Source organism: Megalopta genalis, chromosome 11 (assembly GCF_051020955.1).
Source record: "Megalopta genalis isolate 19385.01 chromosome 11, iyMegGena1_principal, whole genome shotgun sequence".
Taxonomy (NCBI): domain Eukaryota; kingdom Metazoa; phylum Arthropoda; class Insecta; order Hymenoptera; family Halictidae; genus Megalopta; species Megalopta genalis.
In genome coordinates, this window is record NC_135023.1 from 9,817,367 (window position 1) to 9,836,499 (window position 19,133).

The following is a 19,133-nucleotide window of genomic DNA, read 5'->3' on the forward strand; positions in this document are numbered from 1 at the left end:
GAACAGTAGAGATAGCATAAAAATGTACAGTAATCGTGACACGACATTTTAGATGAGAGAAGTCCTTCGTTTTATTATTTTATAAAGCATCCGCTGCCGAATCTCTCAAAGCTTCCTATATAGGTTTATAACAGAAGCACGGTAAACAATGTAGAATGATTTAAGTGAAGCATAATATCGTCGCTTGCTTAATAAAATTATTTAAAAAAGGAAGAAGCTGTCTATCAATCTATGCAAATAATTTTCTACATTCTAGTAATGTGTATCAGGAATCGCAGGATCGTGGTGGTGATGTCAAGGAACAGCAGAAATAGCGCAGAAAAGTACAGTAATCGTGACACAAGATTTTAGATGAGAGAAGTCCCTCGTTTTATTATTTTATAAAGCATCCGCTGCCAAATCTCTCAAAGCTTCCTATATAGGTTTATAACAGAAGCACGGTAAACAATGTAGAATGATTTAAGTGAACCATAATGTCGTCGCTTGCTTATTAAAATTATTGAAGAAGGAAGAAACTGTGCATCAATCTATGCAAACAATTTTCTACATTCTAGTAATGTCTATTAGGAATCGCAGGATCGTGGTGGTGATGTCAAGAAACAGCAGAAATAGCGTAGAAAAATACAGTAATCGTGACACGACATTTTAGATGAGAGAAGTCCCTCGTTTTATTATTTTATAAAGCATCCACTGCCGAATCTCTCAAAGCTTCCTATATAGGTTTATAACAGAAGCACGGTAAACAATGTAGAATAATTTTTTAAGTCAACCATAATGTCGTCGCTTGCTTATTAAAATGATTAAAGAAAGGAAGAAACTGTCTATCAATCTATGCAAATAATTTTCTACACTCTAGCAATGTGTATCAGGAATCGCAGGATCGTGGTGGTGACGTCAAGGAACAGCAGAAATAGCGTAGAAAAGTACAGTAATCGTGACACAAGATTTTAGATGAGAGAAGTCCCTCGTTTTATTATTTTATAAAGCATCCGCTGCCGAATCTCTCAAAGCTTCCTATACAGAATCGACGAACTAACACGCTTAAACCTGAGAAAGTTACTTGGCCGTAACATATTGAGCGATCACTTTCATAGCCTCGAATGTTTCGGTGCCGACAGCTTTGATCTCGGAAGGAGGCAACAAGAATCCAGAGCTTCCGCCGGGTAGCTCATAGGTGTACGAAAGTTTGATGCCAGCTTTGCCCAACGCCCAGTCGTCGCTTCCTCCGGCAGCCAGGTCTAATTATTTCGTGAAAAGAGCACACATAAGAACTAACCAGGAAATACGTCTTCGCGAGAATTCCTCGAGTATACGTCAGAGAAATTTCAAAGCGCTAATTGCAAGCTAATGAAGTTCCGGTTTGGTAAGCGGCTCTAACGAAGCCGAGGATCAACGTTTTAAGAACGTTCAAAAGGCTATCATGGGTGAATCTTGTGTCAGCGTCATTGAGTTATCTAATTTTTAGACCGTTCTCGGTTATTCTTAGATCGAGTTGACACGCAGTTTTAATTGATCTGAACAATTGATAAAGATAGAAGCAATGGAAACGATTGTGACGCAGAAAAATGATTAAAAATCTAATATAATATAGTGCAGCTGACCAATTGAAACAATTGTACAACAAATAAATGATTGAAAATGTATACTATCAAATATCAAGTAATATTGAAGCAATCGTGAAGCAGAAGAACAATTAATAAAAATGGACTCGTTAGCATTTGTCTTTCTTTAAAGCATGTCGCAATCTAGAGTATAATAGAGCTGAGCAATGGAAACAATTGTGACACAGAAAAATGATTAAAAATCTAGTATAATATACTGGAGCTGACCAATTGAAGCATTTGTACAACAGATATATTATTGAAAATGTATACTATCAAATATGAAGTGATATTGAAGCAATCACGAAGCATAATGAAGAACAATTAATAAAGATGGACTCGACTTTCTTTAAGCCACGTTTCAATCTAGAGTATAATAGAGCTGAGCAATGGAAACAATTGTGACACAGAAAAATGATTAAAAATCTAATATAATATACTGGAGCTGACCAACTGAAGCATTTGTACAACAAATAAATTATTGAAAATGTATACTATCAAATATCAAGTAATATTGAAGCAATCGTGAAGCTGAAGAACAATTAATAAAGATCGTTGGCATTTATCTTTCTTTAAAGCACGTTTCAATCTAGAGTATAATAGAGCCGGGAATAATGGAAACAATTGTAACACAGAGAAATGATTAAAAATCTAGTAGAGTACATTAGAGCTGACTAATTAAAGCACAATTGTACAACATATAAATGATTAAAAATTTGTACTGACAAATATGAAATGATATTAAAGAAATCATGAAGCAGAGGAATTGTTCGATAACTTATGCTTGTTAATCGAGAAGAATGTGTACTCACAAAGGTGATTAGCTGCGGTGCCGTACGTGTATTTGGTCCTACGGTAGCTGGCAATAGCGGTGGCGCATTTGGCCGCAAGATTTTTCTGAAACAAGTTATAATTGAATGTGATTTCTGTGAAACAAGTTATAATTGAAGAAACGACGAACTGTGACAGAGCAGAGAATTCTGCGAGAAAAATTGACTCACCAATTCGGCCTCGTTAGCAGGTACCTGATGAGTGTAGCCCCACGGATACAGAATGTACTGAAACAACGATATCGATAATAATAATAATAATAATAATAATTTTTATCGTTAATAATAATATTTTATCGCGAAAGCAAGATCAGTCGATAATTGTCAAAAAATACTCGCGATTCTTCGGTTTTCGCGAAAGCAAAATCGTTGAAGTCGAAACGGCCGGGGGTTGCATTCGAAACAATTAAAAGATTACATTGCTCTTCGGAACTTTAAATAAACGATGGAGATACCGCGAAAAGCTTTCAAGAAATTAGTCAAGCATTGCTCGTATCGGGCAGCACGGAAAGTTCCAAAGCTTTTCGAGCTGTTCGCAAAATGGCGACGACTTCGTCTACGAAATCGCAGGAAATTGTCCGTCGGGAATGACGCTCGAATAAATATTCTGCAGAAATTTCCGCACAGAAATTTCCGCACAGAAATTTATTCGTTTCTGTTAAACATTTCCAAAGTTCCCTGAACTGTTTACGAAACATTTAAAGTCGATCATCCCGGTAAGAACAGATTTTTCTATTGGGTTGGCAACTAAGTAATTGCCGATTTCAGTTATAGATGTTTCTCACTCCCATTTTTATGATATCCGTAAATGTTATATTATAAAATTATTATTATTATTATTATGTTATTTTTTATTATCCGTGAATGTTAGCAACTGGACAAATTGAATGCAGCGGTCAAAGAAAAGCGACCAGAATTGGTCAATCGTAAAGGTGTCATTTTCCAGCAGGACAATGCTGGGCCGCACACGTCTTTGTCCACTCGGCAAAAATTGATGGATATTGCTTGGGAATTGATGTTACTCCCACCATATAGCCGTGATCTCGCGCCATCGGATTATCACTTATTTCGATCCCTGGACAACTCCCTTCGTGGTAAAACTTTTAACGATGACGACGCTGTAAAATCTCACTTAACTCAGTTTTTGGCCGAAAACGATCAGACTTTCTACGAGCGTGGAATTTTCAAGGTGTCAGAGAGACGGCAAAAGGTCATCGAACAAAATGGAAAATACATTACCGATTAAACTTCGTTCCAAGTAAAATGAAATTTGTTATTTCATTGAACAAATCGGCAATTACTTAGTTGCCAACCCAATATTTAGAACGAAATGACCATTTAACGAATTCAAATAATTCATTAGAAAAATGATTTCGAGTTTTCTGCGACGATCTAATTAATTAACGGACGCTCACCTGGCCGTAAGAGTGGAAAGTGATGTAAGCCTTGATGTTCTGTTTGCGCGCGTTGATGAAGTCCCTCATGTGTCTATTTTCCTGTTCAGAGAACGCCTTTGGCCCGGCGTAAGTGTCGCTGCACGGGTTGGAGGATGCGCCGGCGACTGCAAACATTCGTTAATTTGTTATAAAACGCGCATAGGGGTGATCAATTAATTAAATACGGCAGGTAGATTGAACACAATCGCGGGTAGGGACGCGGGGAGCGGAAAGAAAGAAACACGAACGAACCGCGAAGAATGGGACGAAGATGAGAAGAAGGCTAACAATAGGAGCTAATTGATCAAACGATAAAACGCGCGTTCGAATGAATTCTTTCGCTCTCCCTCTCTCTATCTACCTCATTGTAGCTCGGCAATTTGCGAAATTCGCGAGGCTAAAATTGTTTTCGTACATTCCGAAAGAGGTTCATAATTCGATGAAGCGAGCTTCCGCTTCGTATAACGACGGAATCAAATTTGAAATTATTTTCTCATAACGTCTCGCAAAACGAGAAACAAACGCATTTAGACGACGTTCATTTCGGGGGAACTCGATTTCCTGTGTGCACACTCCGTCATAATAACAAAGAGCGCAGTGGCGAAAACCGGATGGGGGTGGAGAGCAGAAAAAATACATAAGTTTCGTCGAGAAAAAAAAGAAAAGAAGAAAGCCTCCGCCGCGGATGTTTAAATAGATATGGAAAAAAAATTGCGTCTCGCCTACGCGGTCCATGAACGTGCGATCTGTAAAATAATCCGACGTCCGAAAATATTTATCGGATAGGCGTGTTCGCGCTGAGAAATTTATTTCTTCGCGCGGATCGTGGATCCGAAAGGAGCACGATTTTCTGAAGTATTAATCAAACATCGGGTGGTTCCAGCGGATAAAAGGGCGCAAAAGTATCTCTCGACGATAGACAATACTAATCCAGGAGGCAGCCCGGAAGGTAATACAGCGGAAATTTTTAGTACACGCGTCGAATTTTCTCGCGGAGAGAAGCAACGTAATACGAGGAAGTGCTCGCGCGAATTTCTCGCGGCGGGCAACTTTCAAATGGCATGTCGAATTAGGGATCTCAATTTAGAGAGAGACTCCGGCACTGCGGCTGTGTTCGTCGCCCGGGCTGAATTTATTTGCTTCAAATTTCGTAAATGAAAAAAAGAACAAATTAGAGCCCCGGGCGTCGCCGCCCCGAGCATAATTCGCGGATCCCCAACGACTCCGAATTAGAAGATCATTAGCGGCTGCATTTTTTTTTCGTATCACGCAGTCGGCCGATTGAATATCTGAGACGCAACGGACGCTTTGTGAATAAGCTATGATAAGATACGAATTTGTGCTTCCTCGTATTTCTTATCGCATTTGTCTCATTCACCTTGACCTTGTTTTAAATTCTATACTATTTAGATTCTATACTATAGTGTTTTGTAGTATTTTTATATGTATAGTATTTTTATACTATAGTATTTCTATACTATAGTATTTCTATACTATAGTATTTCTATACTATAGTATTTCTATACTATAGTATTTCTATACTGTAGTATTTCTATACTATAGTATTTCTATACTATAGTATTTCTATACTGTAGTATTTCTATACTATAGTATTTCTATACTATAGTATTTCTATATTATAGTATTATTTTTTTTTTGTAATGTATTTTTAAAACATTGTATACAAATTTATGGTTAAACAGCAAAGCGGAGCAAACGTTTTCTCGTTCGCTTCTTTCTTCTCAATTGTTAGATTTATGTTCGGATTTTAGCGCAACGTAATTTTCAGAATTATTGAAAAGAAAATTATGATGCTTCTTTCGGATTTGCAGCAGTTGTCGGGATTGTTATTTAAAAGAAGAATGACGAGGCTTTGTTAAGCTGCTAATTTCGAAATCAAAGATCGTCGGCCAAGCTTCTTCAGCCAGTTTTTTAAAAAATCGTTCCGAAGCGATAACAATTTTATCCGTAATTTGACAAATCATCCGGATCAATGCTACCTATCGATCGCTTCTGAAACACTGTTATCTTAAAAACAAGAAAATAATCGAGCTTTAAACAGACTTGTCGATTACTCATCCAAGAGAAGCTCGATAATTTTCATTCGAATAATAATTGCGATTGTCGTAGTTCTCAAATGATTTTTTCCAGAAATTCCAAATCGAGACGATATTCGATTTTACGAACAATTTTACGAACAATTACGAGATAATCGTCGATGGATAAAGCATTGAGATACACCACAGCCAGAAAATAACAGTGAATTCTCCCCGATTTTCCTTCGGCTCGTAAACGAAAGCGGACAATTCGGGAAGAGGAGATACGATTGATTCGAGCCTTGCACTTCGTTTCTATAATCGTCGAACTAACCCGGAAAAATAAATTGTTAAAATAAAAATTGAACTATACTATATACTATATATAAACTATAATATATAACTACATATATGCTATATATATAAACTATAAAAATGAGCCGCGGTCCTCGAAGAATTCGCTCGTAAGCTCTTGCGTCGCGCGTTGTGCTTTAATAGATTAGAATTGATAAACTCGCGAAGCGATAGATTCCGGGAATGGAACGAGCACGGGAGTTCGTCGGATCCCGGATTAGGGAATTTGCAAGCGCACAGTTTTCGCGAGGTGGACGGGAACACAAGCCTTTGCGTCACCGGATACTTAAAGCTGTACCCCGGCCGAGATAATTCCCGGTTCCAAAGCCCCCGGCGCGAAACAGTTGAACGTAAACGAAAGGTGAAATTGTCATCGCGATGTCGAGGGGCCGCGCGTCGACATCCGTAACGCCGGCAAATGACTCCGGGAAGCTCCTCGAAAGTCGGTGTGTTAAAGCCCCCACACCTATCCCCCCCTGCCCCCCTACCGAATGAAGAGACCCCGGAGGAGTAACAACCGCGCCGGTAACGAGCAAGTTTTTATCACGCTCAATCATAACTTCAATGAAAACGCCGCGCGATTGCTCTCCAAAGAAAAGTTCGAGTGCAATAGTCGAGTTTAACCGTGACACAGTACTCTTCATGGGGTATACGAGGGGGGGTTGATGCGCGCGGCCGACTAACGACGTGTTCCCCTTTCGCGTTCAATTATTTGCGATAGAAAAGTTCGATTGCCTTTCGACGAACCGCTGTTGTTCCGCCGCGGCCGGCACCGGCGAAATCAATTCGCAACAAATAACATTAATGAAAATGCCGATCAGCGTGTCCCCGCCGTGCCGGAACAATTGTACGAACTGTTATCGTTTCCCGCGAATTCCTCTAATTTGTCGAGCCTGTTTTCTCAGGCATTTGCGGTTCTCGCGGGTCCCGAAGACGCGCTAATAATAACGTGCTGAATTTATGACGACAGAATTTATGCGGGATATCCGAAAATGATTGCTCGTGTTATTTGAAGTAAGTTTTTCCTTTGCGCAAATGCAATCCGCGGCTTCGTTTACGAGTTATCGACGAAAAACGCTGGCCAATGAGAGGCGAGCTCGGCTGGCGCGAGACGGCTGAGCCAATGAGCGAAGCTGGACTTCGCGCCAGCCGAGCTCGCGTCCGATTGGTCAGGGTTTTTCGTTAATAACTCGTTAACGATGCCTCGGAGAACATTTTTGTAAAGGAAAAAGTTACTTCAAATGACCTCGGGAACCCCTCGTTACCAGGAAGCAGCATAATTTTGGGATACCCTGTATTTCATTTTCGAAAGGTATTCTAATCGATAAATATTTTCCGCGAAATAATCTCTGCAATTTCTGAGAGCTAGCACGAAGTTCTCTTTTTCGTATAAGAACGAATAATTGTATTTATAACATTTCACAGTCGATCGTAAGTACTCCTAAATTAATTAGGTCGTTCTGTCGTAACAACGAAGCAGAAAGCTTTGTGTTTTCATCGAACAGCATTTCTCTCACGAAATAGCAACAAAAAAAAGAAGTTATTCGTGTAGATCTCGCGATGTGCAGCAGCTAATGAAACGATCGAGCCTTGGAAGAAAAAAACGGTGCATCATGAATCACGTTCGCAGAAATATCGCCGAAATCGTGACGACGTGATTTCGCAAGATGTTCCCGAAAACAAAGTATTGTTATTGTGTCCACTCGGTGATATCGCGATCAATTTTCTCGGCATTGTTTCATTCCGATGCTCGGCTGATTAATCAAGAAAGGCACGTCGACGGTATCGCGGACGATTTATCAACGATCCCGATGTTTGATCGACATGCACCGTAATCTCTATGAGGAAACATTAATTTTGTCTTTTTAATAGAAGCCCTCGAGCTTGATCGACGACGATAAAAACACGGAAAAAACGGAATTATACCCGGACAGTGGTCGATTGATTGATTCGTGGGAGAGATTAAATGTTGCCACTGTCGTTTCCTTGTTCGACGTCGAACAAGCTTTAAAGACGCGCACTGCTCGTGACTGATATAATCCGCGGTGAGCTGCTAATTAAATCGGGTGTGTGCTTACCCATCCATCCCATCTCGTAATTTCTGTTGCCATCGACACCTCGGCAAGAGGAACCGCTGTTGACAGACCTTGTCTTCCTCCAGAGACGGTTCTGAAACAGCAAATAAGATTATTGTTAGTAACTTGTCTGAACGGATGTTCTAGAAAATATCCTAGATAAAAAATAAATAGAGAAATATATCCTAGAAAACTAACTAACAGACACAGATCGATGTTCTGATTAAAAATGTATGACATGTATAATAAAACAACAACAGAAATTTTCGCTATTAATATTCGCAATATTAACTTACCTATTTGTTCTCAATGTTGGCTGATCTTTATTCAAGTATAACAGTGGAATGATATTAATGAAAATATAGATTAAAATCGAAATTAAATTCTAATTAAATTCTAATTAAATTCTATAAATTCTATAAATTCTAACGTCAAATAAAACATCTAACTCATAGAAGAAATGTCTCCTGATCTAATTAAGTAATTATCTATTGCTTATTTCTTCTATATCGCATGAATCTACAATCGGATAAACTTTCCAGACAATTTGAACACACTTTTCTGCTCGATCTTCTGAATCGAATCTTCGAAATGACGTTTCCCTAGACAATGTTAACGATCAGACCAACAACTTGCCTACAGCGATAATGAAAATTTAAACGGTTTACACGACAATCACGAGTTTAATTGAACAAAAAACATAATTACCGAGGATGAGCTGTGCGTGAACGCATAACCGTCCGGGTTCAATAGCGGAAGAATGTACCAATCGATATTTTTCAGAAGATTTTTATTCGCCACCAACTGATCCACTATGTAGAGCGACGTCACTGGAGCGATCCATTCTCTGGCATGAATGCCGGCGTCGATAAAAATGGCAGGCTTATTATTACCACCGGTTGACAGCCTTAGAACTTTCATTTGCCGTCCCTCATAGGACGCTCCTATGTTGATTAACGAAGCCACGTCACCGTGGCTTTTCACTATGTAGCTCAGATACTGATCCACCTAACGAAGATCCCGGGGTTATTTTCTACGCTATGATGTTTATACACATACATAGATTATTAAGTTCAGTCACTTCTCCGAGCGCACAAACATAGTTCGCCAACAAAGCTGCGCACACACCGTTCAGAATTCATCAAACATCTCCGTATTAACCCTTTGCACTCGAAGCTATCTTAACCGTAAATATAAAATTATTTTTTTAACTTATAGTACCTTTATTTTACATGGCAAAATGCATTTTATGCATATGAAATTGACCCTTGGGACTCGCATAGCATAATATATATATTAATATAAAAATATATATATTAATATTAATATTAATATAATAATAATAATATTAATATTAATATTAATATTAATACAATAATATTAATATTAATATTAATACAATAATAATAATATTATTATTATAGTGCAAAGGGTTAATCACTTTCGTCTCGTAAATAACAGTAGATTCTCCCTAATTTTCCTTCGGCTTGTAAACGAAAACTAACAATTCGGGGAAGGGAGGATTCGGATCGTTCGAGGCTCGCGACTCATTTTTATAATTGTTGGCAATCGGCGATTATAAAAATGAGGTGCAAGGCTCGAATAATATTATCTCCTCTTCCCGAATTGTCCAATTTTGTTTAAAAGCCGAAGGAAAATTCGGTAGAATTTACTGTAATTTTGTATCGAGCACGAGCTGGTCGCGATAATACAGATGATATTAAACATAACAGCGATTATTGTCGAGCCCTAAACGCGACGACAAGATTGATTCGAACTTCGTACGATTTCTATGATATGTAATAATTTTCTACGATAATATCGCGTAAAGAAGTTTTATGTTTGAAAGAAAGAAGAATAAAGGAATCGCTGAAGAAAAATTCCGAAAGACATTGGCGGCTGGTTTGAGGGTTCAAGAATTAAACGGAAACGGAGATCTATTTTTGGTTCGAATGGGGAGCAAATTGCAGTTGCTATTCTCGAGAGAAATTAAGTTGCCCTGTTAAGGCGAGCAAGTTGCTACGTACTTCGTTGTTATTAGGATAGTAAGTGAAAGACAATTTTCCGGAAGCAGCCAGCTCTTGCGGAAGGAGCGACTGCACCCTTCGCTCAATTTGTTGATTGATGTATTCCTCGGTGACTGCCTCCCGGACATTCTGCACCAAGACCGTGTAACTCATGCCATTCCGGTCCAAAAGACTCTTAAAGTCGTCTACGTTGTCCGCCGTGACCAACACGTCCACCTCGCTCTCGGTCGTCCGTAGAAAATCGAAACCAGGAACGTCCACGAAATTTTTCAATAGCATAAGCTGCTCCGTTGTGCTCACGGAAATAGAGAGGCTTTGCATCCTGTCAATTTCGATAGATTAAATTTTCATCTGGCGTCGCCGCAGTTGAATACATACAGTCAGATCGCGGCTTTCGCGCGAGATGGAAACTGTTTTTTTCAAATTGAAAGAGATGGTCCCGACAAGCTTCGACTATTGTGTATGGAAATTTTATAAATACCGGGACATCGATACTTCTGGTTTTGAAAACGTTGAAAACATCGTTAAACCGATGAAAAATTAAATAACTGATCTCCTTGTATCTTCCATTCAATTTGAAATTTATTTCTGCTTCGTTGACTGATTAATCGATGCCCGTTCAAAAGCGGCAAATAATGCAGAATATTCGTTTGATTTTGCATCGATTTAACTGTCAATATCACAAACTCGGAACAGGAAAATCGAACCGACGAAATGATATTATTCTTTTATTCGAAACGAGTTGGATGAATCGAATTACGCGAGAAAATGAAACGTACCCCTCTAAGGGTGGCAAAATCTCCTCGTTAGCGGCGAAGACAGCCGCCACGCAGGCCGCCGCGATCAAGAGAATGCGCATGATGACGGCGATGATCACTTGGAACTAAACCGACTCATCCTGCCTTCGATTACTTATATATCAACCATCTTATCTTCGACCATTATTGTGCATATTTTATTTACGTTTTTCCAAATCCCCCAACAAAACTCGAAACGATCGGCGGCCCATCATCATCATCATCGATGATACGCGGCGATTGGAAAATCCACGAAAGTGTGTCTGGCTCTTGTGAAATCGCTGCCAATACAGATCCACGTTAGATTAACAATTGAAAATGAGGCTCTTATCGGGCAACAGATAGCTTTGATTGAAACTTTATAAAGAATTATTGATTGGTCATTGATACTACGATAGATAAAAAAAAGTATATTCACCTACTTAGTGCAGTGTATTGTTAACAAAGCTGACACGATGATATCGTGATCAATCGTGTCGCTAATTAATAACACGATCTTTGTTAGATTACGTCCATCGCGCGAAAAACGTATCGTGATTAATTTTGAAGATCTTCGAGGATATAATTGAACAATATTAAATTTGTAAATGATAAAATTTGGATTAACTGAGTGTACGCCAAAAAAGGTAAGAAATTTTAAAGGCTTGCTATGTCTCGAAAATTATAATTTATTCGCCATATGTATCTTCTTAATAATACTGATACTTATTTAATAAAATTAATAATTATTGTTGCATTAATCAGGCATTACTGAAAACAGCTTCGAGGATTGTGAAAATTTATTATTTTTATTATGAATTATGTTTGTATACTTATGTATGCAAACATAATTCAATTTCTCGATGTAATTGCCACTTATTAAACAAAAATAATTATCAAGTGATTTTGATTCGCTTATCAAACAATTTTTATTGTACAAAAATGCAAAAGGAAGATTAGAATGGAACTTATTACTATACAAACATAGTAAGAAATTCTTCATTATTCGCTTGATAGAGTCACCAGCTTCCAGGTAAGTGCCTTCTCGAACGTAATCCTTTGCTCAACAAATTTATTTGGAACCTATTAAAAAGAATCATTAAAATTCTAGAAAACAAGCAAAGAGCTTTTAAATCATTCATATAATACCTTCTTAAATGGTTTGCAAACAAATTCATCACTGGATAATGAGGTATCATTCTGTGGTAAGTAATTATGATTTTCCTAAAAAACATCGAAATAACTATTGCTCATTTACATTTACACTTTATTCTAAAAACTTGAATGACCAATCTTACAGCTCGTGATGGCTTTACAGTATGCGCTGAATTTTTAGTTTCCGACAACGTTGCAGAACTTTCAGTGACTGAAGTACATAATTTTTTCCTGATCGATGTCTCACCATCTTCATCAGAAGGATTACTTCTTTTTCTAGACTTTTTAGTATCATCGGTGTCCATTTCAGTTACGAGCCATTGTGATACATATAATTCTGGACTGTGTGTTCTAGCGCTACTGTCATGAACTAGTTTATCCAATTTCGACTGATTCAAAAAATTTTCAGGATAGCGACTGGCATTTAGCTTACTGAACAATAACTCTTCCATTTTATTTTCTGCTTCTTCTTCGTCGTCATCTTCATCTGCTAAGTTAATTACGTCATTTAAAGATGTTCCTTTATTCGCTATCATTGACTCTTCCATGTGATCATTTTCGTGTGAGTTTCTATTTTGTTTTCTTACATCCTGTGATTTGTGAACAGAAAATTCATTCGTTTCTGGAATACACTTTTGAGACATTCGTGAATGTAATCCTTCTACCCTCTGTGCGGGTTTTCTTTCAATTGAAGTGTTACCACCAGCACTGTTCTTTGTACTCTGACTCGTGTTTGGTGTTCCGTTAGTGTCCAGTAGTTGGGACGAATCATTAGTTTCAGAAATACATTGCAGTGTTCTTCGTGAATGTACTTCTTTCATCTTCTGTAACAATTTATTTTCAAGTGAAATATTACTATTGTGAGTGCTTTTTGTATTCTGGTTAATTTTTAGCGCTCCGATAATGTCTTGCGATTCAGACGAATCATTAGTTTCTGGAATACATCGCACTGTTTTTTGTGGATGTACTTCTTTTATCCGCTGTGGCAACTTACTTTCATTTGAAATATTACTATTATGAGTGTTCTTCGTATTCTGATTAATTTTTGGTGTACTGATAATGTCTTGTGATTGAGACAAATCATTTGTTTCTGGAATACATCGCACTGTTTTTTGTGGCTGTACTTCTTTTATCCCCTGTGGCAACTTACTTTCATTTGAAATATTACTATTATGAGTGTTCTTCGTATTCTGATTAATTTTTGGTGTACTGATAATGTCTTGTGATTGAGACAAATCATTTGTTTCTGGAATACATTTCACAGCCTTTTGCAAAGACACTTTGTTTACCCTTTCAATTTTATCGTTAATATTAAGAATTGTATTTTGAGTCGCTGTGAATGTGTTAGCTTTTGGTACATCTTGTGTTTGAGATGAGTTATTTATTTCTGAAGTATCTCTCACGGCTTTTTGTGGATGTATTTCTTTAATTTTTTCTGTAGATCTTTCAATTGTAATATCATCAGTAGCGATCTTTGTAATTTGAATACCTTTTGACAAACTAGATTTCATTATATCTAGTGATTGAAGTATGTTATGAGAACTACATGATTCAGGAATGATTCCAACTTTCTTTATCACATTTTCCGTAACCACGTTCGATGTTACCAAAACATTAGAAATTACTTTTGGTAGTATTTTCACATCGGACGTTAGATCTTGCGTGTCAAAAGCTAAGACATTGGAGGAGTCAGGTTTTGATTGCGATCTATTCAACAATTCGTAAAACTTAAATTTTGGATTGCAATGCCTTTCTGTGGAACAATGTAAAATGGCGAGTACAATATCACTTTCCGTTATCATATTACGTTTATTCGCTTTCAATGTATTATCTGTAAACGGTGAACTATAGATATTAAAATATGCAATATCACATCTAAAACGAGCCCGTTTTATGTACCTTACTTTATAGATATAAACATATAAAAGTATGTAAAAATTGCTTACATATTGTTTCATATTCAGGCACTATGCCCTGTGTTGATTGAGTTGTATCACCATCAGAGTATTGTACCACGATAACATTAGGTGCACAGATTTCTTTAATGGTCAATGGTTTCTTTGAGTATAACACAGATTTACCACCTTCAACATATTTCTTATTAAAAGTAATGAAAAACAAAGTTGCATCTCCCATCATTTGCCTCTTTACCTGCCATGTTAACCATTTTTCCATAGATTTTGTACTGGCGTGCACTGAAGTACACAAATATTAATTTACGAAACAGTGTCGTCCGTTTTTCATTTACACAGAGTGATACAAAACCTTTATCGATTAACGACTCGGTAAGTGGTGGAACAAAATCTGTTGGATTTGGGAGCTCTTTACCATTACTAACGGCATGTTTAACTGCCGTCCAATAATTCAGACTTACTATTGGCACCGCAGAAGCCATAGCCCACGCAATCTGAGTGAAAGGAAGTTCTTGTAAAGCTACCAAAAGAGATAGCGAACAGGTATAGAAATATTGAAAAGTAAGAACCTTTTCTGTTAAGGAAGCTTTTGACACTGTTAAATGAGTACAAACGGTTGTCCATTCGGTAGAAATCATTCCATCAATTTGATCAAATATAACTTGCAATTTTCGTTTTTCAGTGTCATTTAAGGTGGACACAATGGTTATTAGGGGTACATATACAACACTAAAATATAAATTTAATGAACAAGGAATATTATAAAATCCTTGTTACTGCTAATGAAACAACAATAAAATAAATTAGAAATTTTACGTAAAAACATGTTGCTGTAAACCGAAGCGTATATTATCTCCATTCGTTAATTTATATCCTTCCTCAGTGACTTCAATTTTTTCTTCGTTGTCCAAAATAATGTATGTACCATATTTAGAACCATTATCTTTCAATTCACACACAGATATAGGTTCATTAGGCTATATGGATAAAGAAATTTCAATAAAAAGATAAAATTCTAATGTAAATTTTACCACCTACCTTCACTGTATCTTTGGGTTTGACGCATATAGTAGCATGTAATCTGCTGACAGAGTCGTCATTTTGCAGAAGAATGTCGCTTTTCTTTCTACCGAATGTTACTTCCTTGGTTGGCTGCAAATACAAGCGCTTTCCTAAAAATAAATAAATAAATAAATATTCGTGTTAAAACTGCGTTATTTACTGTAATCTTTTATCTTAATTCACAACGAAAACTTACCTGTCGAGGTTAACAAATACCACATTTTGTTGTACTCCAAAATGTGATTGAATTTTCATAAGTACAGATTTATTATGTAATTGTTTCAAAAATATAACATAATTAAGTAACTTGTCACAAGTGACAAACGATATTATTACTTATTTATAAACATATACCAGTCACGAAATTTAAAAATGACAATAGATACTGTTACAGTCATGCCTCACCATGAAGCAAGTCCGCTTCACTATAATAAGCATTGCGATCTTGCTCTTGCGGTCTCCATCTAAAACACATGGCGCGATATTCGACTTGTACCTTTTGCCCAGTAGGATTCTTGACCACACAGTCCAGTGTACAGTAATGTCTCTCTAATTGACGCTCAGATTGTGCACAGAAATGGACAATTTTGGAACAGGTGATACGATTGTTCGTGCCTTGCCGCTCGTTTTTTATAGTCGTTGACAATTCGTAATTATAAAAATGCGCTGCAAGGATCGAATAATCGTATCTCCTCTTCCCGAATTGTCCAGTTTTGTGCACAATTTGAGCGTCAGTTAGGGAGACATTACTGTATTTGCAAACGTCTTGAAACGGCGATCATTTCTACGATTATTAAAATTTTCGAAAACCTACAGCATAGATATTTAAATGAATCAATTTTTATTAATTAACATGCGAGAAATATTAAATTAATTAACAAAAGCATTTCAATATAATAACTTAAACAATTCGATAGATTTATGCGAGTCTCTTGTTAATTAAACCTCGTTGGTATTTTTCATGAACAATTTAAATGATGAAATAATTTATCGGGCACCGGATAGCATTATTGCAAAATAAATTGTCGCGAATATTAAATAATTGGAAATAATCGAAGTTACCGATATTATCGATCGCCGTCGATCGCGCGATCGTCGATCGTCAAAGTCATTGGGTGGGGGGGCAGGGGGGTGTACACTTCGTGCTCGCTCAGCTGAATGTCAAAGCTCGATCAGTCGGGACTTGACTAATGGTGGAATCAGACGTGTTTCAAGACAGCTCTTCCAATAATGTCGATCGTCAAAGTCATTGGGGGGGGGGGCAGGGGGGTGTACCCTTCGTGCTCGCTCGGCTGAATGTCAAAGCTCAATCAGTCGGGACTTGACTAATGGTGGAATCAGACGTGTTTCAAGACAGCTCTTCCAATAATGTCGATCGTCAAAGTCATTGGGGGGGGGGGGCAGGGGGGTGTACCCTTCGTGCTCGCTCGGCTGAATGACAAAGCTCAATCAGTCGGGACTTGACTAATGGTGGAATCAGACGTGTTTCAAGACAGCTCTTCCAATAATGTCGATCGTCAAAGTCATTGGGGGGGCAGGGGGGTGTACCCTTCGTGCTCGCTCGGCTGAATGTCAAAGCTCAATCAGTCGGGACTTGACTAATGGTGGAATCAGACGTGTTTCAAGAAAGCTCTTAGAAGATGAGATTCAAGGCGAAATTCCAAATGTTTCGATGCAAATCTTAAATGTGTGTTATGGAACTTGGGCACTTCTTGGTGTTGCTTCCACTCTCCTACTGCTGTCTTCTTTTGCTGCTGCTATTGCTACTCCGCTGCTACTTCCGTTTACTTCTTCCTACTACAAATTCCAGAACCAACATCGCATCGAAATGTAAGTCACATGCTCTTGTTTTACCAGTAGTTTTCTCAATTTTTCGAGTACAGTGACCACATACTTGTTACGAATTCTATTGTATATCTAGTTAGGATGTTTTCTTGTCAATAATTCGAGTTTTCCGTTTGCATTCAATTGCCGTTGCCCTTGCTAATACTGCCTGCCATTGTTACTTTCATTACCCTTGTGCCATTGCTATTGCCGTTACTTCTCGAGCAATTAAATTCACGCGTAGTCATCGAAACAGATTAATTTGGAAGAATAATTCGAAACTAATAACCCCATTTTAGCTAGGATTTTCAGGTTCTTTATTTTCAGATTCTTTTTTTTTCAGGTTAATACTATTGTAAGACAAAAATTATTGTGTATATTATCATGTTTATTATTATGTATATGTATTGTTAATTGGTCACTGTACTCGCTGCTATAGTAACAGTAGTTCTTGTAATAGTAGTAGTAGTAGTATTTGGGCAGGCTTTGCCGCCCCAACGATCAGCACAGATGGGCACATCCGCGACTTGCAATAGCGTTGCGAAATAATCTCGCGTTGTTTCGCTTCATTTTCAACAGAGATCAAAATTAGCGTCGCGAATAACCATCGCGATTATCATTAGCAATGAAATTAATTATTCAAAGTATAGCGTCGCGAATGAAATAATCGCGATTTCATTTGATTTGACATGTAAAAAGCGTCAAAGATAGCGTTGCGAATAAATACGCTCGCGTTTCAAGTGAGAAAATTTCGAAGATCATTTCAGTCCACTCGCTTTTGCATCTCTGTTCATTGAATTAGCGTCGCGACGGCATAATCGCGTTGCAATAGTTTACCTTCGACTTTTCAGGCGCCCATGCTGCAGCTGCAACGAAGGGCCTCGCCGCCCCAACAACAGCTCGGATGGGCACATCCGCGATTTGCCATAACGTTGCGAATTGATCACGCGTTGCTATAATTAATTCTGAACAGAAATCATAGCGTTGCGAATAAAATAGACGCGATTTTTCTTGAAATTATCAAGCACAATAGCTTTGAATATAGCGTTACGAACTTAATCGCGTTTCATCTTTGCAATTCTATCGGATTTTTCGAAGTTCACAAACTCGTTCTTTCCAGAAAGTAAAGTTAAATCTTTCGGATTTCTGTTCGATGCATTAGCGTAGCGTCGAAATAATCGCGTTGCCAGTAGTTTCGTTCGTCTTTCCAGGCGCCCATTCCGAAGTTGCAACAATGGACCGAGGTCCCAACGATCAGCTGGGTTGGGCACATCGCGATTTTTCCATCCTAGCGTTGCGAAATGAATGATCGCGTTTTGTCTTCGAATTAGTTTCGAAGTTAGCGTTGCGAGAATAATCGCGTTGCAATAGCTTCGTTCGTCTTTCAGAGCCCATGCCGCAGCTGCAACGATTCGCAGTGCCAGGCATTCGCGATTTTTCTTAGAGTTGCGAGACGATATTAACAACGCGTTGTGTTAGCGTCGCGAAAAATTGCCAACGCGTTGTGTTGGAGTTGCGAAAATTGCCAACGCGTTGTGTTAGAGTCGCGAAATAAATGCCGCACTGCGAGTAGCCGTTCCAAGGATCGCAGCATCGTCTCGCAATCGTCGACGATTTCCTTTAGAGTTGCGTGAAAACAAATCAAAGTGCACGGGAGTTTTCGCTTTCGGATCTGACGAATTAACATCTGATTAATATTCAGACGAATTAACACGAATTAATATCGACATCTAATTCTCGTGGATTAGCGTCGCGCGAAAAATGAGTCCACGTTTCTTTGCCACTTTCACTTTGATCTCCTCTCTGGCATCCAAAATCAAATCGTAATTCTTATATTCGCAGACAATATCTTTGTAAAGCAGTGGAAGATCGTCACCACAGGGAGCGAGAATATTTTATTCCTACCTTCGGACTTTTTTAGGCCAGGTCCGAGCACGTGGTGCAAAATGCCCGCAAAACCACTGCGGGCAGTAGGAATTCATTTTTGCGATCCGAGAATTTACAAGTCGTAGCAGTTGGCGCAAAATCGCGACGCACGTTACTT

The 19,133-nt window shown here is 38.1% G+C and overlaps 2 protein-coding genes across 2 annotated transcripts; both read right to left on the reverse strand.

Moving 5' to 3' along the window:
• Positions 1-945: 945 nt before the first annotated feature.
• On the reverse strand, positions 946-11,292 carry LOC117226134 (carboxypeptidase B). The gene is made up of 8 exons (XM_033480181.2): positions 11,139-11,292; positions 10,360-10,681; positions 9,041-9,340; positions 8,336-8,426; positions 3,847-3,992; positions 2,603-2,659; positions 2,414-2,498; positions 946-1,238 (listed from the first exon to the last, which is right to left on the reverse strand). The coding sequence occupies exons 1-8, from the start codon at positions 11,216-11,218 to the stop codon at positions 1,057-1,059; spliced, it is 1,263 nt and encodes a 420-aa protein (XP_033336072.1). The 5' UTR covers positions 11,219-11,292; the 3' UTR covers positions 946-1,056.
• A 512-nt stretch (positions 11,293-11,804) lies between these two features.
• nbs (nibrin) lies at positions 11,805-15,688 on the reverse strand. The gene is made up of 9 exons (XM_033480178.2): positions 15,462-15,688; positions 15,242-15,375; positions 15,020-15,180; positions 14,773-14,932; positions 14,442-14,697; positions 14,237-14,374; positions 12,434-14,121; positions 12,285-12,359; positions 11,805-12,218 (listed from the first exon to the last, which is right to left on the reverse strand). The coding sequence occupies exons 1-9, from the start codon at positions 15,484-15,486 to the stop codon at positions 12,138-12,140; spliced, it is 2,718 nt and encodes a 905-aa protein (XP_033336069.2). The 5' UTR covers positions 15,487-15,688; the 3' UTR covers positions 11,805-12,137.
• Positions 15,689-19,133: the final 3,445 nt, after the last annotated feature.